The following is a 27,098-nucleotide window of genomic DNA, read 5'->3' on the forward strand; positions in this document are numbered from 1 at the left end:
AGTGTTATCTTGAAAGAGATGAGAAGCATCATTAAAGGTACCTGGGATGATTCATAGCTCTCCAGTAGGTGCTGGGAAATCAGTACCAACACAGAGTTGTCACAATGGGTATTGGAACTGAAAGGGAATTTGAAGTAGCTGTAAGATTTTAGCAGAAAGGAGTCTCCTGACTGCTGGAACCTGTGCAATTGAACTTCAAAATGCAGTTGAAATACTGTTTCTGAAATACACATGTCTTGAACTGAAGAGAGAACTGTTATTTTTCAACTCAAAAGTGCATCTTCTGAGACTAGTTCACAAATGAACTTGCATTCCTTATTGTGCATGCTGTGGTGTCTACGTTTTAGAGGTTTATTAGGTAACTGTAGGCTTGAGTTGCATCTTATGTCACTGTGTTCTGAATCTTAATGTGTTACCAAGTTTTATTTATTCCATTAATTCCAAAAGCCACTAGTTCTCTACTGGCACAATTCTCTGAGCTTTTGGTTTCTTTTTATAGCTCCTTGTATTCCCTTTTATACAAGAATGTGACCTACTTGCAGTCATTTTCCATCAGTTATTCTCTTTGAGCTTTAGAATGAAAAAGCTTGGATTTCTTTCATGAAGCAGTTGCTTTGATGAGCTCAGGTTTCAGTCACGAATGGAAGCAGGCATTGTGAAGAATAGAAGATTAAAATCACAGTAAATATTAAATACATCTGGGAGAGTAGTTCCACTTCACTAGCTGAAGTCTGCCATCTCCTAAATCTGTTGATTTAGGAGCCTACTCTTTAATTAGGCAATAGTTACTTCTTATCCTGTTTTCTGCCCAGGAAGATGTTTCTTTTTAGTCCCCAGGACCCTGCATGTTCTGACACTTTGGTGTAACTTGTTTATCACTGGTGAGACTGCAGTTGTGGCATCATGTAACAGAGAGTCCTCAAAGAGAATAAATGTTCTTCTGTTGCTGAGTGTTTTTACAATGAAGTCAGGGTGGTTACAGGCACCACAGACTGACCAAGCATGCAATTGATTAACAAGCTGCTTATGAGAAGTCCTCCCTTATAAGCATCGCCCCTGGAGCTGCAGTGAGTTGAGAGGGGCAGCAGTGCCTCTTCCCTGCACTCGTGTCCTGCACCGTCCAAGTATGTCAGTGTGGGGAAGGTCACCTTTTCTCAGTCCCTGTCTCAGAAAGGGAAGAGGCTCCTGTGTACCTGTGCCTTGGGAACGAAAAGGCTTTCTCCTGCTTTGTAAGAAGGGATTTAAAGAAAAACAAAAGGTCAATAAATGTGGCAGTGTTATTCCTGTGAGCTAAAATTTCCTTTATATTGACAGTTTTGTTGCTCTAGAGGTGGCTGACTGTGGTCCCTGGCTCTCAGACCAACCTCATTTGCCTCAAATGCAGAGGCTGCTTTTTTGTGAGCTTTGGATTTGTTGGGTTTTTTTGGTTTTTTGTTTTGCTTTTCAGATCCCGCAGTTCTCTGCAGGCAGAAAGTATTGTGCTGTTTGCATCTTGATAGAGCAGTGTGTCTCCTGAAATGATACTGAAGTTAACCTTCAGCCTGCCTGGCAGATGGCAGGACAGAACAGAACATGAGTGGTTCTCTTAAAGCACAAATGGCCCAACCAGTCACCATAAGGATTGAACTCTGGAACTGTATGTCTGTCCTCACTGTGGGCTGCCATATTATCTATCTACAGCAGATTGGAATTTGTATTACAAAAGCATGCTGTGGTATTGAAGCATAAAAACTGCAAGTTTAGCCCCTGAAAAAGGAGGGCAAAAGACAGGGTGGTAATCACATGTTAACTGTGCCCTTCAGTCCCCTGTCCATGGCTGACTGCAGTGCTGTATGTCTTGGAATGCCTGCTGCAACAGAGAAAAACCTGTGCTGCTTGTGATTGGTCATGCATACTTTTAAATTTTGAGATTTTTGAGACTGAGCACTGTGATGAGGGCAAATCCATTTTGTAAATACTGAGCATGCTCAGAGCTCTGTCTTCATGCCTGATTGCGCTTTCTGAAAAAGAAATCTCTTCAGGTTTTTTTGAAGGTAGGTTTCCAATTGCATTGTCACACAACCCTTCAAGTCCCTTTCTTTTGAAATCTTTGACACAAAACCTGGTGAGAGGATGTTTGTGTGCCAAGGAACCGGCTTGTGAAACAGTTAATGAACTGCTTTGTTGCCCTGTATGGAAAGCTGCTCACCCACGATATTATCCCATATTCCCCTGTCTTTTGTGGGTGAGCTTTTCCCCCCCCGCACTGCATAATGGATCACTGGCTTTAGAGAACAACTGGAAGCCCTTAATTAGCTCACTGTAGCCTGTAATGGGATACTGCCTAAGCTGAAGGCTGATCCACACTTTATTTTCCTGCCTTAATAACCAGGATGGTTCCTCTGTCCTTCTTTTTCCCCTCAACCCAACAGTTGTTCAGTAAAATCTTGTGAAAAATGAGTTCAAATGAGGGGTCTCCAGACAAGGTTAATGGAACAATAAAGCTGTATTGGTATAGTTGCACCACTACAGGAAGGCATCTACAGCTTAAGCTGCCCTCACAAGAAAGGTAAAACTAAAGTTCAGGAAAGCATCAATAATTTGCTGTATTTTCCAAGTGGAAAATGTGAGTGTTCTGTTGGGATGTTTGTGACCAGCAGAGATGACTTTCCTTCCACTTTGGGAACCTGGCAGTCAGACATGGAACACTTTGGAAAGAGATACTGGCTGCTCTCAGTTGTGCAGTGGCTTTTTGCCTAAGTTTTGAGTTTTCTGATGGTTTTTGTTTATGTTTACCTTGAATAGTTGGGTTTCCTGACTCTGTTTTGTTTTAATGTTAGTGCATAAAGCATGGCTTTCCGTTTGTAGATTGATCAATTTCGGTGAAGCAGGTGGTGGCATTTACCTCTCATCATGTATTTGTCTTTGAGTATGTAGCCCATGCATCCCCTTGTCACGACCCGCTCCTGGGAAGGGGATGGGGGTAACCGAGGTTGTATTAATCAATCCCTTTGGAGTGGATTAAAGTGAAACGACACTATATAATCGGTGTTTATTTAACAATTCCGTGTAATGTGACATAGAAGATAACGGGGAAGGGGGGGGGAAGAGATGCATAGGGGGAAGAAAGACAGAGGAGTCCAGGACAGCAAGGAAAAAGAAGAGATGAGAAAAGATGAGAATGTTTCATAGTCACCACCCAGACATCCAGCGTTGCATCTCAGCAGTCCTGCAGGCCGTGGTCTCCATCTGCAGGTGGTGGAGGTCAGGAACAGAACCCAAATTCCCAAACTCACCAGTCCATTTTTATACCCTCAGCACGCCTTTTGCCCCTCCTCCCGAGACAGGGGGTTGTGAACCCCCAATATTCGCCGAGTTCATGTGGAGGGCTGGGCAATGGCTCTTCTTGCCTCTTCAGGGCTCCACACCTTTAGCACTGGAGGAGGGGATGGGCCCCAACTGCCCATCAGATGGTATCAAAAGCCTGCAAAGTCTCTTAGAATGCATAAATCATTAACCGTTTCAGTCTCTGACACCCCTATTTTAGGAAGACCTTGGGTGTGGTGAGATTCAGGGACAGGAAGGAGCCTCGAGGAGTGGGTGTGAAAAAGGGATCATAGCATCACTAATTGTATGTTCTAATTCACAAGGCTAAGCTGTATATAGCCTATAATGTGGACAACAGCAGACTAATGCTATAAAAGGTGGTCTGCTCTTCCAAAGAACTGTTGCAGCCATTTAGGTACATATCCCAACTTTCTGTAAGTCCTTAATTGCTGGGGTAACTATAAAGGAGTATTTGAATTATTGAAAACAAGGAAATAGTCCATTAGAAATTAATTTTTAGAACTACAGTTTAAACTATTTTAATATAGCTGTTTCTCTTGGGAGATGATCTAAGGCAAGTTTTGCAAATAAAATTTAGCTTCTGCTAGGGTTGTTTTGCAACTTCTTTTTATGAAATGTGGCCTCAATTTCTGTAGGAAAACCAAGTCAGTTAGGTGCCTTAGTTTCATGAGTGTCACATGGCTCACTGTCCTGCTTCTGTGTCCTAGGAGTGTTTCTCAGGAGTTGTCAGAGACGATCCTCACCATGGTAGCAAACTGCAGTAACGTCATGAACAAGGCTCGGCAGCCCCCGCCGGGAGTGATGCCCAAGGGACGCCCGCCCAGTGCCAGCAGCCTGGATGCCATCTCACCTGTGCAGGTACAAACAACGGGCTGCATCTGCACAAGGTGCTTTGGTTGGCACTACTTCTGCTCTGTTAGTTGAGCTCTTCCTGCAGGACTAAGTCAAACATCATCTGGCTCATGTACTTTTGTGCTTGCATGTCTGGATAACTTACTTGTAACTGCAGAGTATTGTCTGAGGGTTGTAGCTCAGAACTGTCCTTGACTTCACAAATGCCTGTAAGAAGTAACTGAAGTATTACAGGATGGGAGCACTGAAGCGGGACAGATGTTTAGTTTATTTAAAATAACTGAGGCTTTCTTTTAAAGTGCTAAAATTTACTAAGACTTTTGAGAATTAAGCACTGCCTTTGAACCTGATGTGTCTTGTTTGTAGCTTCACGGGCCAAGCCACAGTGCTAGAGCATAAGGACTTGTTATAACTGGGGCTCTTCAGCTCTCAACTGAACTGCTCTTTTAAAAACAAGGTACATTTCAGTTACTCCCTGCCACTCATCATCCCTTCCTCCTCTGGGAGCAACACGTTACAGTCAGGTTTTGCTTCTAGCAGTTACATTCAATTTTGAAGTGGTGACAGGTTTTTCACATGAAATAGTGGTAATTCAGCATTTAAGAATGACTGAATTGTCAGTAGATTACATAAACTAAACATAGAGAGCAGTTTCCTTGTAGATTGTTGCTTTATTGAAGTTGCTCATCAGATGTACCATTATCTTGACAATGTGCTGCAAATAACTGATATGAACAAACAGAGCAGCAATTGTTAGTCTGTAGTCATGCTGTCTTCTGGGTAGATAACACCATTTTGTGCTGTTTCTAGTCAGTTCTGTAACTTACTGCTTTGTCAGCTTGTATTGTGTCTTCCCTCCTCATCACCTAGGTCTTAGTTCTTTTTTATTGAAGACTTCATTCAGGTATTTAGCTGGGAAGAATGGACATAGTGGGATCCTTCAGTCAGTCAAAAATACTTTGTAAGGGTTGAGATGAAATAGCTTTTTAAGTTTTGGGGTGAGGTCTGAGGTTGCAAACTGCAGAGCATAAACTATTCTAGTATGAAAATCTGCAAGTAGAAATAAATGCCGCTTATTGCAAGCATTTGCTGTTGTGTTACACTTAGCTACAGACTGTGGAACAATAAGCCTTTCTGTTAAAGCTCTGAGAGAATAGGATTTCATGGGGTTGTAGAAGAAAAACGAAAGTGCATTCTCTAGACAAGTTAATCTTTTGGGGTGATCTGAATGACTTCAGAATTTACAGTAACCATTCAGAAAGGCTTTTCTCAGAAATGTTTTGATACGTTGTAGCTGTCTTTATACAAAACATGCCAAAAATCAGCTGGATTTTGGTTTATGGATGTCTGTATAACCTTCCTCTCTTCATTCAGATCGACTCGCTTGCAGGAATGGCATCTCTTAGTATAGGTGGCTCAGCTGCTCCTCACACCCAGAGCATGCAAGGCTTCCCTCCCAACCTGGGCTCTGCCTTCAGTACTCCTCAGTCACCAGCAAAAGCGTTCCCCCCTCTTTCCACCCAAAATCAGACAACAGGTTTCAGTGGCATTGGAGGACTCTCTTCTCAGCTTCCAGGTACTGCTGTTGTGGTGGGCTGGTTTGTTTTTGACATGGCAGAGCTCAGGCTCTGTTACTGCTGAGACTGGAAAAACTGGTGTGTTAGGTGCTTCCTTCCCTTTAAGGGCAGGACATCACACCAGCCAAACAGCTGTGTTGTGTGGGAGGGAATTACACACTCCTGAGTCATTGTTCAAACAGCATTTCAGAGTGTTATAGCTGCAATAGGTAAAAAGTTTGAGCGTGAAGAGGATGAGTGTTTTGAGAAGTTTAGCAGCATCATCATTTTAAATTGGGACAAAGATGAATTGTTCAAGTTAAAATTCCTTGATATTAGGCAGCTATGAAGTTAAGCTCTTGAGTTCTTGGAAATGACAAGTGCTTAGGAGGAGTTGTAAGTGCATACTGAGTGTGCAGCTGAGATGACCAGTTGTTTGCTTTGCAGTAGGTGGTCTTACTACGGGTAGCCTGACTGGCATAGGAACTGGAGCCCTGGGCCTTCCTGCAGTGAACAATGACCCATTCGTGCAAAGGAAGCTGAGCACATCTGGACTGAACCAGCCTACATTCCAGCAGAGTAAGATGAAACCTTGTAAGTGGTAGTGTTGTCTGTGGCTGTGAAGTGTGACTGTGGTCTGCAGTTAATCTGTGTTTCCTTCAGGGAAGGCTTGGAACTGTAGGTGGTAAATGTTAAAAATGTGGCTCCTGTATTATTCTGTTTGTTTGAAAAAGGTGTTTCTAAACCTGTATCCTAAAAAGCTTGATCAGAGCCCTGTGTGGCTTAAAAAAAACCCTATTAGCATAAAAGTATAACATGTGTTACAGATTTGCATGAACAGCACGTTTCTGCCCTTTTTCTGCGGTGCTGTGTTTTGAACAAAAATGTGTTCTGCTCTTGACAGAGAACCTGTATGTGCCTGGTACCTTTGGGTTTTTTGTAACAAGGTTAAACAAAGCTACCTGGGTATGGTCCTGTTGCAGCAGGGAACTTGAGAGATGAAGCAGTGAAATAGACTGCAACATGGGATACAAATAAGAGTAACAGAATTTGGTGGGAAGGTAGTTTTTGGAAGGAATAATGTGGTTCCTAACACTAAGTCTTAACTCATTTACGCCTCTGCAGTGTGCTCACAATGAATTGTTGAAGCAGACAGATGTTCAGGAAGCACAGCCATATGCTAAACCTTCCTTCCACATCACTGTTAGGGAAGAGCTATCAAAGAACCCACCTGTAATAACAGCAAAGTTACCTGTCTTTGCAGATGTATCAGTGGGGGTGGCTGTAATGACCGTTGGTTTATATTTTGAGTCTTGAACATTCAGTATGAACTTGTTGGAAGCTCACTGGCTGGCCTGAAAGTTTGTGTGCAAGTTTGTGTGCATGTCAGTGTTGTGTAGCATGCTTTGTTCCAGTCTGTTCTGCATTCATTTATTTAGTTGTCAGTTGAGGTTAGCTTGGGATGCAGAGGGTTCTAGTAGTACAACAGTGTGAGGTTAATGCTGTCTTAGGATTCAGGCTTTTTTATATAAGTACAGCCTATTGAAACCAGATTTTTCAGTAATAATTCCTGTCTAATAGAAAGGTTAAATATCCTGCTTTTCAGAAGAACTAGAATGTTCTGTATAGATTGGTGGAAGAATTGAAAAGGGTTAGATGAAATCCTGACCACCTGAAGTTGTCCTGAGTGTGATACCTGTTCCCTTTTTTAACAGCTGACTTATCTCAGGTGTGGCCAGAGGCTAATCAGCACTTTAGCAAAGAAATAGATGATGAGGCAAACAGCTACTTCCAGCGTATTTACAACCATCCACCACATCCGACCATGTCTGTGGATGAGGTGAGTTCCCTTCTGTAGCAGTTGCATCACCTGCCCAAAGACTTGCAGTAAAGTTGATGGTAATTATTCCTTCATGTATTAGTTTAGTAAAAAATAAAACGCTTGTATAGATGCTTGCAGCATTGCTTTTTGGCTTGATTTAAGGTGTTTTCACAGCAGACTTTCAGTTGATCATATTACATTCAGCTTTGACTTCTGTGGACTGAAAAGCTTTAGAGGTCTAATTAACACTCCTAAAATGCTGCTAAGTGGGAAGTATTCGATGTGATGTGGAAGCCTTTGTTTTGAAAAGTGTTAGAGTGCCTTTAAATAGTCTGTATAAATTATCTTGAATATATGTTTTTTAAGTATCTAAAAATGACTGTGACATCCATATATATAAAAGTGTCCCAAGTTCTACCTTCTGAGCTTTTGATAATTATTTTGGTTAGTCTCTATGAGAGTAATTATTGGTCTGATGTACTTGCTCTTTGAAGTACTTCAAATTTACTTTAATATATTTGTGTGGTTATAAATTATGGAGGACACAACATTAATTTTAATTTGAAAGTAGTGGAGTAGGCAGTCACCAAAAAAAGTTTTGTGTGAAGACAATTACTTGAAAGAAAATGGAGAAAACTCAAGTCTGAAGAGGAAGCTCATTGTGGTGCTGCCATGTCTCCTGGCTACAATGAGATGCCCTTGAGGCAGTGGCTTCTCACGTGTGATAGCACAGTTTACCTCAGTAGTTGCAAACACTCCTGAAACGTGAAAATGTGGAAGGACTGGAATAAAGCAAATTTGTTGGTAACAATTTCCAATTTCTTTGCAGGTCTTGGAAATGCTGCAAAGGTTTAAGGACTCCAACATAAAACGTGAACGAGAAGTGTTCAACTGTATGCTGAGGAACTTGTTTGAGGAATATCGTTTCTTTCCCCAGTACCCGGATAAGGAGCTGCACATAACAGCCTGTCTCTTCGGTGGGATTATAGAGAAAGGACTGGTTACTTACATGGCTCTGGGCCTGGCCCTGCGCTATGTTCTTGAAGCCTTACGAAAGCCTTTTGGATCCAAAATGTACTATTTTGGTATTGCTGCACTAGATAGATTTAAAAATAGGTGAGTGTCAGTTTTGGTAACTTCTGGATAGTACATGTATTGTCTTGTGGATGTTGAACCTGCTCTAATCGTGCAGTGCAAGATTGCTTATATGTGTTAGAAATTTACACACCTCAGCTTCAGGATTACCTCAGAGATGTGCTGAGCTGAAACAAAAAGTGTGAATGTGCTGGTTAAAGGGTGACTTTTCTAAATGAAAATGTTTGCTGTGGTATACCTCTATAACTGTGGGATGAGCAGATGCTGAAAATTAGTAGACTTTGTTTATAAAAATAATTAAGTGTTGAGTTAGATGAAGTCTGTTAGAAATGGAGTGAACGTTACTACTCTTCACAAGTGCATTCCATGGAGTGCTGTTTGCACTGTTCATTGGTGAAGGACTGGTGAGGAACTTAGCTCTAGGACTTTGGTCTTACACAGAAATCTCAAGTATGGCAAAATAATCTTAAAAAGCCCCAAACTTTCTCAAAGCTTTAAATGAATTGCAGATAGAGGAAATTCTGGATGTGAGGGCTGCTCTCGTTTGCTGTTTAAAATGCACTGAGCCAGACTGCAAAGACTTAGCCAGTAATCTTGTTGAAAACACTGAATATAAATGCAATTGTGTGCTCAGGCAGAAGTATAGAGATGAGTTGCTGTAAATAAACCTTGTGTTTTATTTGTAGCACAGCTGCTGTAAGGAGTCCAGAAGTAATTCTGTGATGCAGTATGGGAATTACACACCAGTCTGATATTCGTGTTTCTCTAGTACTGTTTCTGATCTGGGCGTATACTTCTGACTAATGCATGTTTTGTCTGACAGATTGAAGGACTATCCCCAGTATTGTCAGCACTTGGCTTCTATTAGTCACTTTATACAGTTCCCACATCATTTACAGGAGGTGAGTTTGTATTAGTGACACCAACTTTGTATGATCTTACATTCTTTTGAGCAAATTTCTGTTTTCCTTTGGAAAAGTAGTCTCAGCTGTTGTGATTATAGACCATGTACATCCACAGAATCGAATGCCTTTTCTTAAAGGTTTTTCTGTGGGATAGGGTGGGCAGGTGAAGGTGGTTATCTGGACCTGCCCTGTTTCCAAAAGTCTCTTTGGGTTGCTTATGTTGAAATAGCTACTTGTTTATAACTGTGGGACCAACCAATGCACATGTCCATGCACAGAGGTTTTAAAGTGCCTCAATGAATTCATATTCCAGTTCCTTAACAATTTGGGGTTTTTCTCTAAAATAAAGGGCATTCATCTTGGTTTATACAATTTCATACTCCGACCTGCTAAAATAATCCAGGAAAAATTTCATTCCTGAAGGTCTGGTGGGAGCCATGGAAGTACTGTGTAGTCCCAAGCAGTGTTCATCATATGATATCTGCCTTGAATGTGCTTTTATTGGTGGAAATACAGAAAAGCTTGAGAGCATGAGCTAAATAAGGAAAAATGTTCCATTATGATAGAGAAGGCCTTATACCCAAAGCTGGAAAGTCCAGTAGCAGTCTGGGTTTCACTGACAGTTTTCAGACTATCCCTTAAATGGCAGTCTGATGTTACCAGTTTCTGAGGAAACATATAGAAGTGGGGGAGAAACATAATTTTTTGCTATGGAACTACTTCACAATATGTAATATCTTGAAGTTGGCCATTTCAGAACTGGTTTTGCTTATTAATGGTGAGCTTCAGGCTTTTCTATTTAGCTGTTGACGTCCCTGCAGAAGACTTCTTACCTGCTTTGTAGGCAGCTTCTTGATACTCACACATTGCTTTTAAGCTCTTTCTCCTCTTTGACTTTGCTGTTTCAGGCCTGGGGTGATGGGGATGGGGGTTTTTGAGTAGTGCTCTGTAAAATTTTAAGGGTGTCGGGTCTCATGATGCTTGACATTAACCTGTTGAGCCCTGAGGTAGAGTTTGAGGCTCCTCTCCAGTGAGAAAGTCAGTAGTGATAGGATATGATTTACAGGAGTGTACGGTTGTATTTTGCACATTCCCTTACAGCATTAGTGTCAGATATTTGAGCAATTATTGTCATACCTTTATAGTGCTCATGCTAAAACAGCCTGTAGTTCTGTTCCTGCCTGTGAACTTTGGTATGTTCTTGTTCACTCTATTTTAGTACATAGAGTATGGACAGCAATCCAGAGATCCTCCTGTGAAGATGCAGGGATCAATCACCACCCCTGGAAGTATTGCACTTGCCCAGGCTCAGGCCCAGGCCCAGGTTCCAGCAAAAGCTCCTCTTGCTGGCCAAGTCAGCACTATAGTGACCACCTCAACCACCACCACCGTTGCAAAAACCATCACCATCACCCGACCAACTGGAGTCAGCTTCAAGAAAGACGTGCCGGTGAGTGTTGTGTCATTGTGCCCTTCCCAGAGAAGCAGAGGTGTTAGAGTGCTACTCTGTACTGAGTTCAAACTGTCGGGCCTATTTTATATTTAAAGCATATAAACCTTTAAAATACAACCAACATTTTTGTAGAGACAAGGTGTTTTTAATCTTTAAACTACACAATTCCTTTGGTGTCCAGTTGAAATGTTTTTCTTGAGGCTTTCTCAAGACAATTACAGAGCAATTGTTTCTGTTAATGACTTGCAATAGGACTCTTGAAGTAGTTGGCAGCTGCTGTTCTGCTTGAGAACACTTACTGCACATGTCTGACCTCACAATTCTAACTGCATTAGGTTTTTCACATCTTTAGTACATAAACAACTCTCTGAACTGGTTGTCAGAGTTATTACAGGGTTGGCAGATTGGTGCTATTGGCTATTGCACAGAAAGTTTTGGGGCACACTTGGTCCCATGTGTTCACTGAGGATGGGTGGTGCTGTTGCTGTGTGATAACTGATGCACTGTGAAGTCGAGCCTGCCTTGCTGCTTGGGATTGCCTTTGAATAGTTCTCTGTAAAGGAGGCAAAAGCCACAAGTAGCCGAAAATGTTGTGAACATTCTGGGGGGGACAGTTCTTAGTGTAACTGTTACTGTCTTTCACACCTGAGTATGTCACATAGATAGTTGTTACTTTAAGGTATTTATATTTTCCCATTTTAAGCTCCAGCCAGGATTGATATTTAAAACTGCATCTCCTTTTCCCTTAATTGCAATGTAGCAGCTGCTAAAGCCGTGGGGTTCAGACCTGCAGTTGTAGGGTCCTGCCTCACATTCTGTTGACTTACACTTGACATGCTGTCTTAGAAGTGAACCTCTGGGATTCCTCCTTCCCCAATCAGCACTGCATTGCCCTGGAGCCCCTCTGCTGTGCTAAGTGCTGCTCACTATTGTACTGTGATTTTTCTCCAAGCTAAAATTGTGTGCAGGCCGTTAGCCTAACAGGTGCCATTGCAGTGGCACCTGTTATATATGACTGTAAAGGGGGTTTGTGCAGCAGCATTCTTCTGCTAAGTATTGATCATGATTTTTAGGGTAAGAAAAATCACTTGGCTCCTGTAGAGTGCTGCTGAAAATGAATCTGAAGCAGTAAATGTCTCCTGATAAAGCTCAATTCTGTTTTGGCTTGACAGAACAGAGCAAAGTTTCTTTTGGTGTTACCTCTGGGTGTTGTCTATTATTAACTTCTTGTCCTCCCCTCAGCCTTCCATTAATACCACCAACATTGATACGCTGTTAGTAGCAACAGATCAAACAGAGAGAATTGTGGAACCTCCAGAGAATGTCCAGGAAAAAATTGCTTTCATCTTCAATAATCTGTCTCAGTCAAATATGACACAGAAGGTAAGTATGGAAGAATGCAAGTAAAAGTAGTTTTGGGGTTTTTTAATCTATATTTCTGAACAGTAGAAAGGTGCAGTCCTGCTGCCACCTGTGCCACTCATGTAATTTACCATTTCGTGGACAGATGGCTTGAGTGATTAGGATGACAACATTTATTTTCAGTTGTCTGGTAAAAAGCTGAGAAGTGAAGGAGGGGCAGATTACTATGCCTTGTTGATTTTGTGATTACATCTTTACTGGTTGACCAAATCTTGGGATAATGAGACACCGATTGAAATATTTTTCTTAGAAGAACATTAGTGTTAAAAGCAATTGAGTGACCATGAATATGTGTTGGTCAGAGCTGACCCCAGAAGGTTTTGGTTTCCTTCTCATCTACTTTGTGGTGTGCTTTCTCTTTGATTTGACCACAGGTGGAAGAATTGAAGGAAACAGTGAAAGAAGAGTTCATGCCTTGGGTATCACAGTATCTTGTGATGAAGAGAGTCAGTATTGAGCCTAACTTTCACAGTTTATATTCAAACTTCCTTGACACACTTAAGAATCCAGAGTTTAATAAAATGGTTCTGAATGAAACCTACAGAAATATCAAGGTGAGTAGTGCATGTTTTCTAATATTTTTAGGTATACCTGCGTTAAAGATTTAGGAGTGTGCTGTTCTCATGCTCTTTGCTGACCATGTTGCTGATCCTCGAATACAGAATATAATTCAAAAATCTACTTCCTAGTTTACTATTAAACTTGCAAGTAATATTTGAATACTAGCATTCTTTTCAGTTGGGAATGTACAAAAGATGTTAATAACAGGAGAGAAAAATTGCATTTGAATCTATTTAATTAGGTAGACTTGAAATCTGTGTGAGGTTTGCAAATTATAACTTAGGGAGAAATTACTTATGGTGTGGTTGTTTTGTGTGGGGAAAGTGTAAAGATAAGAAAACTACACTGCTGTTTTGGTCAAAGAGGAATAAAAGGGAAGGGGAGTGTTTAGAAAATGGGGGTGTAACAACCAAAATTTACTAGAGAGCTAAGGTAATATGAAGGGGAGGAGGAGGAAGAGGCAGTAGCCCAGAAGTGATGAAGACATGAAACCACTTTGTGAAGCAAGCACTATTTTTAAACCTGTTGGTGGAATTTCCTGACCACCGTGGGTTACGCTGTAGTGCAAAAGCATCTCCTGGCTCTTCAGAGCACAGCTGACCTTGCCTCCATTCAGCTGATGCTCCTCTGAAGCTGAGGAACAGAACTAACAGCCGAACACTTGTGACATGATTTTAGTCTTGATGTGAGAATTGAATTTCCCTCAAAGTGCAACCTACAGCCTTCAGGTCTGTCATGAGGCATTAAGAGGAAGCATTGCCTGCACAAAGTTAGACTAAGTGAGTAGTCCTAACAGTCTCACCGGAGTAAATGGTAAGGTCTGGGAAAGTGTAATTCTCTTTTTTGATGCTTATAAAAAATGAACTTTGCAGTCACTACAGGACAGATTTAAAGATTGCTATCTTAAAGAAAAGGCTGCTTCAGTATCTCTGTAATGGGATTGAAGCTGAGAACCTGATGTTCTGCAACTGCCTCCAGTCAGATCAGCTGTTGGATTTGGTTCAGAGTCTGATATCTTCTGGTTGTTGCTCAAGCTGCCTTTTTTTGTTTTGTTTTGTTTTCATTAGGTGCTACTGACATCAGATAAAGCTGCAGCCAACTTCTCAGACCGTTCCTTGTTAAAGAACCTTGGTCACTGGCTGGGAATGATTACCATGGCTAAAAATAAGCCCATCTTGCACACGGTGAGCTTCTGTCTTTACAGATTGCTTTGGCATGCATTGAGATGGTGTTATGCAAGTAGCATAAGCTATTTGGGAAATGTTATCACCTTTCTGGTGCCTCTTTTGTGTGCCAAGTACAAAGTATGTTTCCGTAGTTGGTCATGTAAGACTTCTAAATGTATTTTTTGTATCAGAAAAGTTAGTAGCTATATTTACTTCAGCAGGAACTCATTTAATCCCATGTGAAAATGTAGATATGTAAATCTCTGTTCAAAAAGTAACTGTTGCTTAACAGTCTAAAATTCAAGGGCTGTCTTGACTCAGCCTTGGCTGTATCAGAAAGTGAAGTCGTTTGTAAGTGGACTTTTGCAGTGTGTTTGCTGTTTTCTCCACCCTCCTTTCCACTTCAATTGTTGATGGTATTTTTCAGGATTTGGACGTGAAATCCCTCCTATTGGAAGCATATGTGAAGGGACAGCAGGAATTGCTTTATGTAGTGCCATTTGTTGCCAAAGTCTTGGAATCCAGTGTCAGGAGTGTGGTAAGTGTCTTTGTGCTGACAGAGTTATTACTCAAGTGACAAAATATTGCAGAAAGTAATTAGCTTTTGTCACAAAGTGAAAACTGATTGAATTCCCTGGAGAGAAAGAAAACAGATATAAGGGCTTAAAGTGAAGGAGTTCTGTTTTGAGGGAAAGTACATAGCCCATGCATTTTTGCCATATAAGTAGGTGGTATTGGCCAAACTGTACTGTGGTATCCTTGAACAGAACTCTATTGAGAAGTGGAAGGATGCCATCATAAGGGTTCTAGGATATATTTATTCTTTGATTATTTTGTTTTCATTCCTCCCAGCCATTTGACCCTGGTCAGCTTGTCAGTTCTACTTGACATAGAACTGATCTCTCCGAAGTACCCGGTCATTGTGTTTACAGTTTTTCACTTTGCTCCCTAATGTACTACCAGTTAAACTTAAGTTAGTGGAATAATTATTACTAGAGTACTAAATTCAACCCTAATTGCAGCTGTACAAAGGTTTCCATGGCTGTATACACAACATAGCTGGTTGTGTTCCAAAACTGTAAGCTATCCAGATGATTGAAGAAGTTTATGTAATACTGCTCTCTTCTTTATCTTGTAGGTTTTCAGGCCTCCAAACCCATGGACAATGGCCATTATGAATGTTTTAGCTGAACTACATCAAGAACATGATCTAAAAGTAAACTTCTGTTTTTCCTTTCTGTACCTACTGAATGTGAGGTTCTCTTGATCTAACAGTCAAGAAGGATGTTAGGAAGGAGCAAGCAGCACTGTCTGCTGCTTTAGCATGGGGTGATCACTTGGGCATTGCTTAATTTGGTAGAACTTGGGTGAAACACTTCTCCTGTGAGGTCAAAGTGCATGATACGTGTCTGATCCTCAGTCACTATTAGTCTCTGAAAGGTGGGAGGTTAGAGTGGGGGAGCTCATGGGCAGAGGGGCCCAGTAGGTGTTTTGCGCATTTTCCTTGTGACACAACCTAAACTAGAATTGTTTTGCAGTTGAATCTGAAGTTTGAGATTGAGGTGCTCTGCAAGAATCTTGCACTAGACATCAATGAGCTGAAACCTGGAAGTCTCCTGAAGGATAAAGATCGTCTGAAAAATCTGGATGAGCAGCTGTCTGCTCCAAAGAAGGATGTGAAGCAGCCAGAAGAGCTACCACCCATCACAACAACTAGTAAGTACATCTCCTATGGAATCCAGAACCACACTGCTGAAGTTCAAATAAGACAGGTTTTGCTATTATGAAGAAAATACAAAGCTACAATATGCTGTTGTAACTTTCCTGAACGCTTGGGAGCACTTGGATAGTTTTGTAATAGAAGTAGCTGTACAGAGTTTGGAGATGGGAAGGTAATGGAAGCCTCATGGGGACTAGTTCTGTATATGCTCCTTAGAAGGGAGTGGGGCAGGATCTACTAGCAAGACATCAGGGGCTGAACTGTTGTCACAGACAGTTCTGTTAGAACATGTTGAAGCTACTTTGGAAGATGTCATTGGGAAAATGGTGAATAAAAGTTGCTCGTGAATTTTGAAGGTTTCATGATGAAACTGCAAAACTTTTGTTTCTTGCTCACTTTCTAGTTTAAATGTATATACTTGCATGATAAGCATGTGCTTTTCACTAATGGCTCAATACAAATCTACTTGTGTTCTCCAGCTGCTTCTACAACTCCAGCCACCAGCACCACGTGTACAGCCACGGTCCCTCCTCAGCCCCAGTACAGTTACCACGACATCAACGTCTATTCTTTAGGAGGGTTGGCTCCACATATTACCTTAAATCCAACGGTAAGTTTCAGAGGTGATTTGGTTTGCTGAAAGAATTTTCACCACCATATTTGCCACAGATCTCAGTGGGTGGGATCTGCATTTTGTAAACTGAAGTTACTGAAGAGTCACTTGTCTGAAGGAATGGGAAAGTTGAATGCTAAAATGAGTAACCACATGGAGAACTTCTGAGGTGATTAGTAGTTGCATTAGCAACCCCAAGATGGTCAGGTGATCTTTAACTGTGACATTAGTATCTGGTTTATCTGGCAATATGTCAGTTGGGACAGTTGCTGCTGTGCTCCTTTTGAACACTCAGCGGCCTAGCTCTTCAGTCAGCCTTTGCATTGTGCTCAGCTGCAACTTAGTAAGAAAAATGATCTTTTGTCCTGGTTTCAGATTTATCTAACACTGTAATAGCTGCCTGTGGAACCGCACAGGCTATGACAGTGCACTTAGGAGTTGTCCAGCAAACGCAGCTGTGTCGGGTGGGTGGGTTCAGTGTCCTTCATTCTCTCAACCTTGCTAATCCCCCTGCAGATTCCGCTGTTCCAGGCGCACCCGCAGCTGAAGCAGTGTGTGCGGCAGGCCATAGAGCGAGCCGTGCAGGACCTCGTCCATCCCGTGGTCGACAGATCCATTAAGATTGCCATGACGACTTGTGAGCAGATAGTCAGGAAGGACTTTGCCCTGGACTCGGAGGAGTCGCGGATGCGCGTGGCCGCACACCACATGATGCGGAACCTGACTGCTGGCATGGCCATGATCACCTGCAGGGAGCCCCTGCTGATGAGCATAGCTACCAACCTGAAAAACAGCTTTGCCACTGCACTGAGGGTAAGAGTCCCATCATCGCAGTTTATTTCCAATTTACAGGGCAGCAGGCATCCAGCATTAGCAAATCAGTTCTCCATCTGCAGACTTGTTGGTTAATTTCCTGGCTTAATTAGCGTGAAGATTAATTCACTGGATAAAAGTCTCATGGCTCTTCTGGAATTACAGTGAAAAAAGTATGTTGAGATTACAGCTCATGTTAAACACTCTTAATCTGGTAAGGTGGATCATACTATTTTGCACACAAACTTCCTGACTACCTTTTTATTTTGCCCCAGTGTCTTCTTGAGTTTAATCACATCACAGAAGCCTTGGAGTGCTTAACTTTCTGTGGGCTGTGAGGTAGAAAAGCTAAAGTGGGGAGGACTGAATTGATTCTGGTGATGTCTTGAATTGTTTCAGCGTGCATGCTTCAGGCAGATTTTATTTACTTGTGCTGTTAGCAGATAGGTAGTTAACAGTGTTCTGCAAAGCTTATGAATTTATTGGGTTTTCTAGAGACTTTCCAGGTCTCTTAATGAACAAAGTTTGAGCTGAAGCACTAGCTTTCCCTTCTGGACTGAATGAAACAGCTTGGGAACTGCTGGCCCAGAACAGCAGCCACCACTTAGAATTCTCAGAGTCAGATAAAACTACATCTTGAATAGGGACGTGGTGGAGAAATGCTGGTTAATTTTTGAGTGGTACAAGAAGATACAAGAGATGTAACACTTCAGTTGTGCAGGCAGAGTGATTGCAGACTGATATTAGAGGTGTGCATATTGACCAGGTAGGATGTGCCACTGAAGAATGTGCATATGCAAAAGGAATTCAGGTTTTGTGGAAGACTTAGACCTGTGTATTGTTGCGTTTGCAAAATGTTGTAAATGCTACCAAATTGTAACTTAATAGTTTTTTTTTTTTATCCCTCAACACATGTCATTGATACAAAGCCAGTTGCTATCCAGGGAGGTTTTCTTAAGGGATAGTTTTAGAAAGCATTGTGTTGCAGAAAAAAGTGCTGTACCAGATACCTTAAAATTTGTGCCTGGCTCATTGTATGAAGTGAGTTAGAAAAAGTAGTGTAGTTCTGAGGAATTAATGAAAGAGGGGTAGATCTTAACAGACAAGAAAGTCCAAGTAGATGGGACAGTTTCTCTTTATAGATGTATTCCATTTCTAATGGGAGTTGCTGCTTTGCACCCTGAAAAATAAGACAGTCTGTTCAGAGTTCTCTTAAAGCAAACTCTGAGAAGAAAAGAAGAAAATTGTATAAGAAAGGGAACCCACTGGAAAAAGCTTAGGACTGCTGTTTTGCATTGTTAGTTCTGTGCCTTTATGTCTTCCAATTACAACCGAGGGAGTGGGAAAACTTGTGCTGTGATGTGAGGCTTTCCTTGCATTAGCATTGCTCTGTGTGCATCCCTCTAAAGCAGGGCTTTATTTCTGTGCCCTGGAGATAGGGAGGTGGAGAAGATGGAGAACTCCTGCTATTTTGTTCCTTGTTGAAAGTCTTTACTGTCGTCTTGCCTACATGTTTTATTCAGAGCTATGCAAAATTAAATTTGTTGTATATTCCATGGGAAGAGAGCAGGATCCTAAGAGCATTCCTCCTTATTGCTGGTGTTCTGTATAGGCAGTGGTGCAGATTTTAAGGCTAGTAATATACAGGGAAAATCTACAGCCTTCACTGATTGTTGTGATTTTCAATAGGCAGCCTCGCCACAGCAGAGGGACATGATGGAGCAGGCAGCTGCCCAGTTAGCACAGGATAACTGTGAGCTTGCCTGCTGCTTTATCCAGAAGACAGCTGTGGAAAAGGCAGGCCCTGAGATGGACAAGAGGCTCGCAACTGTAAGTATGGGACTCCTGTCTTATAAAAGTATTGTATGTGCTCATATACATCCAGACTCGGTGTCTGAAATTCAGTGTGGGGTTTGTATTTTTCCCAGGAATTTGAGCTCAGAAAACATGCCAGACAGGAGGGCCGTCGGTACTGTGATCCTGTTGTGTTAACTTACCAGGCCGAGCGGATGCCAGAACAGATCAGGTTAAAGGTAAGGACATGAGTGAGCTCTCTCCTCGTGCTGCTTTTCTCCCCCTCCTGGTCATGAAAATTGGGTGGCACAGCTTCAACTGAGCAATCCTGTGTATTGTAGTGTTGCCTAACAGTACAGCTGCTGTTATCTGATTAGTATGGAAACACAAATACATTGTTTCAAAATGAGCGTGTAATTTTCCTCAATTCCTTGAGGATATTCTAAGTCCTGTCCTTTGCTGTGCTGTTCCTCTCACTGAAAGATGACCCGTATGTTTTGCTGTCTTGCCTCCTTTATAGTTTCTTCTTTAAAGGATTTACCATGTGCTTTCACCAGAGCATTTCTCAGTATTGAGTTATTTTTGTTTCTGGAAATGTGAGTTTCAGTTTTAGAGCAAAATCCTCCTGTTAGGAGGTGTCACAGGAGAGGGAAGACCTCAGTGCAGAGCAGCTGAATCCTGCTTCTTGATGTCCAGGCCACTCAGTTTAAGAATATGACTGAGCAGCTGTCTGTTAACAAACTGCCCTTGTTTTTTACTGTCCCAGTGAAATTAATGCCTGTTCTTCTCTTTGCAAAGGTTGGAGGTGTGGACCCAAAACAGCTGGCTGTTTATGAAGAGTTTGCACGCAATGTCCCTGGCTTCTTGCCTACCAATGACTTAACTCAGCCTACAGGATTCTTGGCTCAGCCCATGAAGGTAGAGGTTTTTGAATTAATCAGCTTGAGAGTACTGTAGCCCTTTTGGAGACTGCTGGAGAACCTGTGTCTCTTGCTAGAGACTTGTAAGAATCAGGAGTTTGTATTGTTTGGGAAAAGTGATTGAAAGATGCATTAATTCTAATGACAGAGTAAAGGCAACAGAAAACTTCATCCAGTCTTAGGGGTTTTTAAACCAAATTGGGACAAGTTCTGCAAGTTATGATTACTATGTGTAGTTTAGTAATGAAACATTTTATTCAGATTCCAGGTTACTTTTGCTGGAAGGTCATGGATGGCAAGCATGAATTTTGAGCAGGTTTTTGTATGCATGCTTGATCTTCAGGAGTTAAGGCCTTAGTGACAGAACAAGGTGGAATAGCTTCAAAGTGACAAGGGACAGGTTTAGATTAGATGTTAAGAAGAAATTCTTCCTTGTCAGAGTAGTGAGGCACTGGAACAGGTTGCCCAGACAAGCTGTGGCTGCCCCATCCCTGGAAGTGTTCAAGGCCAGCTCGGATGGGGCTTCGAGCAACCTGGTCTAGTGAAAGGTGTCCCTGCCCATGGCAGGGGGAATGGAACTAGATACTCTTTGAAGAGTCTCTTCCAGCTGAAACCATTCTGTGATTCTACTGCTAGAATTGTTTGCTGGTTATTTCTACTGCTTGATTTGCTCATACTTGTGTGTTTAAAGTGCCAGAATAACTAAAGCACAGTACTGTCGAAATCTAAATTCTGGGTGCTACAATTTCTGAAGCAGAAGAGCCAGTCAGTATTTGAGTGTCACAAACACAATCCTTGCAAAAATCACTCATTCCCACTTTCTCTGAAGCAGCAAGCTTGGGCTACAGATGATGTAGCGCAAATCTATGACAAATGTATGACAGAACTGGAGCAGCACCTGCAGTCCATTCCACACACCCTGGCCATGAATCCTCAAGTTCAAGCATTGCGTAGCCTCTTGGAGGCTGTGGTAGTGGCTCGGAACTCCCGTGATGCTATTGCTGCACTTGGACTCCTGCAGAAGGTGAGTCTTGACAATTCCCTGTAACATCTTGTCTAGAGTTTATTAATCATCTGGCTCATGGATTGTCTTGCTGGTGACTGTGTTTCTTCCTGTGTCCTGTGGTACTTGTTTGGTGAACAGTACTGAGCTGCTGTCTTTGGAAATTCAGTAAATAAAATTGGAAGGGAGCCACAGTGTTCACTTGGTGTGTTGTACACACAGTTCCAGGCTGCTGTGGAAAGAGTCAGGTACAGAATCCTGGGACTTGAGGGAGTTTTGTTCAGATGTGGCAAGTAGAGAGCTCTTGCTGTCTAGAGTAGTCTTCAATTTTAAGATGATTTGGAGGCTAAAACAATGTTTGAACAGCCCTTGTAGGTAGATAGTGTTGAGCATAGTACTGGGTTTCTAGTGGCACACTTCGGGGGTTTATTTTGCACTGACTGATAAATGAGTGTGTGTGGTGGGTTGACCCTGGCCAACAGTCAGGCATCAGTCCCCACCTGCTTGCTCATTCTGCTCTTCTGCAGGACAGGGATTAAAGAGAGGGAAGACAAGATGATGTGTTCATTCACGTTTTCTCAGTTTGGTAGGGAAACCCAAAGCTGTGTGTGCAAACAAAAGTAAAAATCACTACTTCCCGTCAGCAGACAGATGTCCGGCTGCTTCTTGGAAAGCAGGGCTTCAGACATGTGACATTTGCTTGGGATTGCAGACATCAGAACTGTGAATGCCCTTCTTCATCCTCCTTTCCCTAAGCTTTTATTGCCAAGCGTGATGTCATACAGTATAGAATATCCCTTTATTCAGTTTGGGTCAGCTGTTCTGGCTGTGTTGCTTCCCAACCTCTTGCCCATCTCCAGTGTGCCCACTGGTGGGTAGGCTGGGGATAGAAAAAGCCTTGATGCTGTGTGAGCACTGTTCAGCATTTGGCAAAACTCTGTTGTGTTGTTAACACGCTTTCAGCACAAGTCTAAAGCACAGCACCATATGGGCTGCTGTGAAGCAAATTAACTCCATCCCAGCCAGAATTTGTAAGGCTGTACCGGTGGGGAATGTTGCAGTGGGCTCTGTGAGCTGAGCTGGCAGTAGGGCCTGTGTAGTAGTGCAGAGCAGGTGACAGACATGGAGAAAAATTCATTTGAGAATAGTGGAAGAATACTGAGCTGTCTGCACGAGGATCCAAGAACAGTGCCAAAACAAAAGTAACTGAAAGCTGGAGAGACTCCTTTTCTTCTCTGATAGTGCTTGTACCTATTAAATGCTCCAGTCCTGACTAGGACTTGACCAAGTGAGTTGTGCTACCCCTTTAAGACTCATCTTCCATTTGCTGTGGACTGAGAAAGATGCATCTGGAGTGCTGCAGTTCTTTCCTGAGGAAACCTACCTGCTCACTGGGTTCTAGCAGATTCTGGAAATCTTTTGTCATGTAGTTTTCCATGAGCCATATGCAGAACCGCCGAGCAAGCACTGACTTAGAGAGGCTGCAGCACAAACTAACACAGTCTGTCATATGTTTTGGTGCACATACAAAACTAGTGGAGCGTAGGGAGACCTGTAGGTTTGTTTGTGGTAGCACAGCTGTGTCCAGTGAACGCATAGATGTATTAGTAGCCGGTAAAATCTCACATGGTCTTATCAAGGGGTCAGCACACTTACTAAACTGATCTTTTTTTGTGTCTGCCAAGTGTTCTGGTAATAGCTCTTACTGATGTAACGTGCAGAAGGTTTGGAAGAGGACTTGTTTCTCCCTCTAACAGGTTGCATGTATTCTAGGCTGTAGAGGGCTTGCTGGATGCCACCAGTGGAGCTGATGCTGACCTGCTGCTCCGCTACCGCGAGTGTCACCTGCTCGTGCTGAAGGCTCTGCAGGATGGCCGTGCCTACGGATCTCCCTGGTGTAATAAACAGATCACTAGGTCAGTTATGAGGCAACAGGAACCTTGGTGCAGCTTTGGTCATCTTTTGGGAGTTCCTGTGTTACTCTGAGTCACTTGCCTGTTAATATGTTGCATTGCTGCATTTGAACAGACAAAAACTAACAGCTTTTTTGTCAAAATTAACTATATCTTCTGATAATGCTGTTTCATCCCAGAACATAACAGGAATCTTTAATGGAATTAAGCATTAGAGATGCTCTGGGCTTTCCCTCCCCCCCTCATTTTGCAGAGTATCTCTATATTCTGTCACAAACTGTTGTGACGTGGCATATGCCTGTAGGGAAGCACTAGTGTTTCAGTTGGAGAGATGTGCCATGTTGTCCTTGGAAGAGAGGCTTCTTTTGTTGAATAAATTGAGGCTCTTGAAGGGCTGTTGTGACCAGTTGTGCAAAGCAACAAGTGCTTGAGTCTGACTGTTCCGAACTCAAAACATTACCTTAGAGAGTGCTCTGAAAGAGGCTTCTTTTGGAGCTGAATAACGAATGACAGTGAATGGCACAGTTTCTGAAGTACTGAATTTGAGTTGCTTCACTTAATCTGTATAGTTGAGTACACTTTTTAAAAGAAGTCCATTTCTTCAGGTGCCTGATCGAGTGCAGAGATGAGTACAAGTACAATGTGGAAGCTGTGGAGCTGCTAATCCGTAATCACCTTGTTAACATGCAGCAGTATGACCTTCACTTGGCTCAGGTAAAGGGAACCTGCTCTTTTGGAGAAGAGATACTTGTCAGTCAACTGCAAGATTTGTGGCTGAACTTTAATTGCCTTTTTCATGTTCACAGTCCATGGAGAATGGCCTGAACTACATGGCTGTGGCTTTTGCCATGCAGTTGGTAAAGATCCTGTTGGTGGATGAGAGAAGCGTCGCTCATGTAACAGAAGCAGATCTGTTTCACACCATTGAGACACTCATGAGAATTAATGCTCATTCCAGAGGAAACGCCCCAGAAGGGTAAGATTGTAATACTGTGCAATATGGTACTTTTTTTTCTGCTCATTTGTATTTTGAATGTTACATAGACAATGTCTCATATCATTCAGTTTGAACTGTCACTAATGTAAATGTGCTCATCTTAGTCCAAGTAGAGGCAGGTGCAGCATCATGTCAAACTGAATGCTCAACCAGGAAAATCTCTCTATGCAATGTGCTCCAAAATACTGTAAGAAAGTTGCTTGAATTCCTGCTTTATCTCAAATTTAGACAATATTCTTTCCTATTTAAATCTTCCATATTGAGGTGTTAATTTGTTAATCACAAGCAAAATTGGACAGTCCTTTCTTTTTAAAGCCTACGAAGCAGTCCTCCAGCACTCTCACATGGCTTGTGTATCCACCACGAGATAACTGGGAAGCAAATGTTGCTACAGCACCTGGAAATACCTCTGAGACTTGCAGACCTGCTGTTACTAAGGTGGAAGCAGTTGTTGCTGGGTTTGAGAATAGCATGGATTGGAGCTTGGAGACCTTTGGAATGCTGTGAGAGCATCCAGCAGCTGGCTGGTGGCAGTGACTGCCACTACCAACACAGCTGCCAGTGGGAGGTCCAAAACAAAAGTCAATTCATCTGCAGTTGGAGTGGATAGATGGTCTTCACTGTATGGCTTGACTTTCACTGTAGCCAAATTCAGTGCCCCAAGTCAGGCTGTTCAGCATTGGCATCTCACAGTCTGGGAGCACTTTAGGGCTCCTGAAGTCTGCAGAAGCGAAGCTGTTTCTAGTCTCTGGGGTGCTTTGTTGCAGCACTCTGCTGTACAAATTGGAATGAAACTTCAAAGCATGTGTGATTTCAGTGTTCCTTCTTTCATCATGAATGTATCTGCTTTCATGACTTATTTCTGCTATTCCAGTGAAGAATGAAAGATACAAAGATTTAGTATAAGAAATATCAGCTCTATTTGACTAAACTTGTAGTTCCTGCACGCTCTGGGGGAGGAGGAATTCTAACCCACCTCTTGCTCTGGTCTGTTCGTAGATTACCCCAGCTGATGGAAGTGGTCCGATCAAACTATGAGGCAATGATTGACCGTGCTCATGGAGGTCCTAATTTCATGATGCACTCAGGAATTTCCCAAGCTTCTGAGTATGATGACCCACCAGGCCTGAGGGAGAAGGCAGAGTACCTGCTGAGGGAGTGGGTGAACCTCTACCATTCAGCTGCAGCAGGCCGTGACAGTACCAAAGCATTCTCTGCGTTTGTTGGACAGGTAGAGCTTTTGGAAAGAAAGGTGCTTTTTATTCAACATAAGTAGGGTGTGATGCCCTCCATTTTAAAGCAGTGTTATAACCTGTGTTAGGCACCCATTTGAAACTTTCAGGTGTATGGCAGTTGACTGCCAAAATTTTGGCTGGTTTTGGTGGCAACGTTCTATGGAAACCCATGTCCTCCACAAAATCATGTTTTTCAGATACTGTAGGAAGATGTTATCAGTATCTGTGAGTTCTGAGGTAAATTTTGTGAAAAGAGAACTTCAGTGAGAGAACTGTTGGGAATAGTAATGGAGCTTGACTAGTGTTGCTCCTTATGGGTAACAGAGAAAGCTCTGACAGCCTACAGGAGGAAATTGCTGACAGAGATTCAGGTAAATTGTTTGAGATCATGTGGGCTGAAATCATTAGTGAGGAAAAACTTGAAACTTCATTAGCTGAAGTGGTGCCTAAATTTAAGCCACCTCCGACATGTCACTCCAGGGCACCTTAAGAGGTGTGATGAACAGCACAGACCTGCCTTCCAGGTGTGATTGAGAAGGGAGATACTCAGTAGCCCAACATGTGTAGTAACAAACTCCCTGTATATCTGCAGTCATCTTCCTAAAACTGTGTTCCTTGCAGGCAGCTCCCTGACTGCAGCTGCAAGGAATCATAGAAGCCCCTGACTTAGTCTATTTGCATTGTGTTCTTTTTAACTTCTGTACCACTACCACAGAAGTACTGCAGATTTTGCAGCTACTAATGAAAAGAAGTTAAAGCTACGAAGTATGGATAAAGATTGTGACTGATGCAGTGATATTTTCATGTGACTTTAGTGTCGTTGTGTACTGGTTTGTAGACAGCTTCTTGTTGGTCTGACTTCTACTGCATTTTTTAATGTTTTTAAATAGATACTGTGCTAAACCCACTTTTTAAAAAATGTTTTACCTATTCATGTGACATCACTTTTTTTTAACCTTAAATCATGCTTCAATATAGTGTAGTCATAATACTCAATACACTTTTGTGAACACTTCACTGCTTACCTTTTATACATACTTGATCAGTATTGAGATAGTAATTTAAATATATTGAAGTGCAGTGTTTATTTACTTACAGGGTTTAGTGATGGATCTTAAAGGAATTTTTTATAATAACTGCATTGAATAAGGTTCTGTTACGGAACTTGAATTACTGTAATTTTGGCTGCTTAAGTATTGCTTTCTTTCCACTCATCTTTAGGACAGAAGAAACATAGAACTTTGAAGGCAGATACATAAATTCCCCTTTTTTTAATTAGAAAAAAAACGTTTTCCCAAAAATATTAGAAGTTCTCCACCTTATTTCCAAGTTATCAGTTATGCTGTTTTTACAGCTTTATTTCTATGCAGTAGGAGTTTAGAATTAGGATGCTTTATTCAAAACCCAGAAGTTTCCTGAAGTAATTTGTTTCATTCTGATGGCTTTAATACTGTGGGTAACAAATAAAAGGAGGTCTCTGGGGTTTCAACCCCCCAGTGCAAAACAAAAAAGCCCCCCCAGTTTCTCTGCCTGTAATGTTCATGTCAGGAAAATTCACTCTCCAAATGCAGTTTGCTTCTGCAGAATGTGGTTGGAAAGTAGTGATGGTTCCTGAGGTGGTAGCTGGAATGTGCCATTTCCAGAGCTTGTACTCCCCCTCTGGGCCCCTGACAGACCAAGCTGCCACCTGTGCTGTCCTTCCTGCAGGGTTGAGTGCTGGTGGCAGAACTGGCACTGAAACGGGGTCTTCAGCTATGCTGATGTTTCAAAAGAGTTGGGATTCAAAAGATTCTACTTGGGAGTAAATATGTTTGCTAAAATTGTCTTGCCACTCTCAAATTGCCTTGCTAATACTAATCTCTCTGAAGAATATGGTAAAAATTAATGGCGGAAGGCAAGGTGAGCGCTTTGTAAAAGTTGTGTTGTTTGAA

The 27,098-nt window shown here is 42.1% G+C and overlaps 1 protein-coding gene and 2 non-coding genes across 13 annotated transcripts in view; all 3 read left to right on the forward strand.

Moving 5' to 3' along the window:
• Positions 1–27,098, forward strand: part of CNOT1 (CCR4-NOT transcription complex subunit 1) — a 56,663-nt gene that overhangs the window by 22,098 nt on the left and 7,467 nt on the right. For 2 of the 11 annotated variants that reach the window (XM_071567688.1, XM_071567697.1), the window contains 23 exons: positions 4,035–4,185; positions 5,554–5,755; positions 6,183–6,329; positions 7,451–7,575; positions 8,387–8,673; positions 9,476–9,554; positions 10,777–11,007; positions 12,253–12,393; positions 12,807–12,986; positions 14,061–14,177; positions 14,587–14,697; positions 15,298–15,375; positions 15,698–15,875; positions 16,359–16,489; positions 17,009–17,305; positions 18,995–19,135; positions 19,234–19,338; positions 19,898–20,017; positions 20,849–21,043; positions 22,796–22,938; positions 23,541–23,649; positions 23,742–23,911; positions 24,932–25,184. In XM_071567688.1, coding sequence (XP_071423789.1) covers positions 4,035–4,185; positions 5,554–5,755; positions 6,183–6,329; positions 7,451–7,575; positions 8,387–8,673; positions 9,476–9,554; positions 10,777–11,007; positions 12,253–12,393; positions 12,807–12,986; positions 14,061–14,177; positions 14,587–14,697; positions 15,298–15,375; positions 15,698–15,875; positions 16,359–16,489; positions 17,009–17,305; positions 18,995–19,135; positions 19,234–19,338; positions 19,898–20,017; positions 20,849–21,043; positions 22,796–22,938; positions 23,541–23,649; positions 23,742–23,911; positions 24,932–25,184 — 3,691 coding nt within the window. The remainder of the gene's footprint in view (positions 1–4,034; positions 4,186–5,553; positions 5,756–6,182; positions 6,330–7,450; positions 7,576–8,386; positions 8,674–9,475; positions 9,555–10,776; positions 11,008–12,252; positions 12,394–12,806; positions 12,987–14,060; positions 14,178–14,586; positions 14,698–15,297; positions 15,376–15,697; positions 15,876–16,358; positions 16,490–17,008; positions 17,306–18,994; positions 19,136–19,233; positions 19,339–19,897; positions 20,018–20,848; positions 21,044–22,795; positions 22,939–23,540; positions 23,650–23,741; positions 23,912–24,931; positions 25,185–27,098) is intronic. The other 9 variants (XM_071567693.1, XM_071567689.1, XM_071567694.1 and 6 more) reach the window with 9 other exon arrangements.
• LOC139677738 (small nucleolar RNA SNORA50) lies at positions 4,509–4,644 on the forward strand. The gene has a single exon (XR_011698919.1). It is a non-coding gene; the product is annotated as a small nucleolar RNA SNORA50 (small nucleolar RNA).
• Positions 13,500–13,639, forward strand: LOC139677737 (small nucleolar RNA SNORA46). The gene has a single exon (XR_011698918.1). It is a non-coding gene; the product is annotated as a small nucleolar RNA SNORA46 (small nucleolar RNA).

This window comes from Pithys albifrons, chromosome 12 (genome assembly GCF_047495875.1).
Source record: "Pithys albifrons albifrons isolate INPA30051 chromosome 12, PitAlb_v1, whole genome shotgun sequence".
Taxonomy (NCBI): domain Eukaryota; kingdom Metazoa; phylum Chordata; class Aves; order Passeriformes; family Thamnophilidae; genus Pithys; species Pithys albifrons.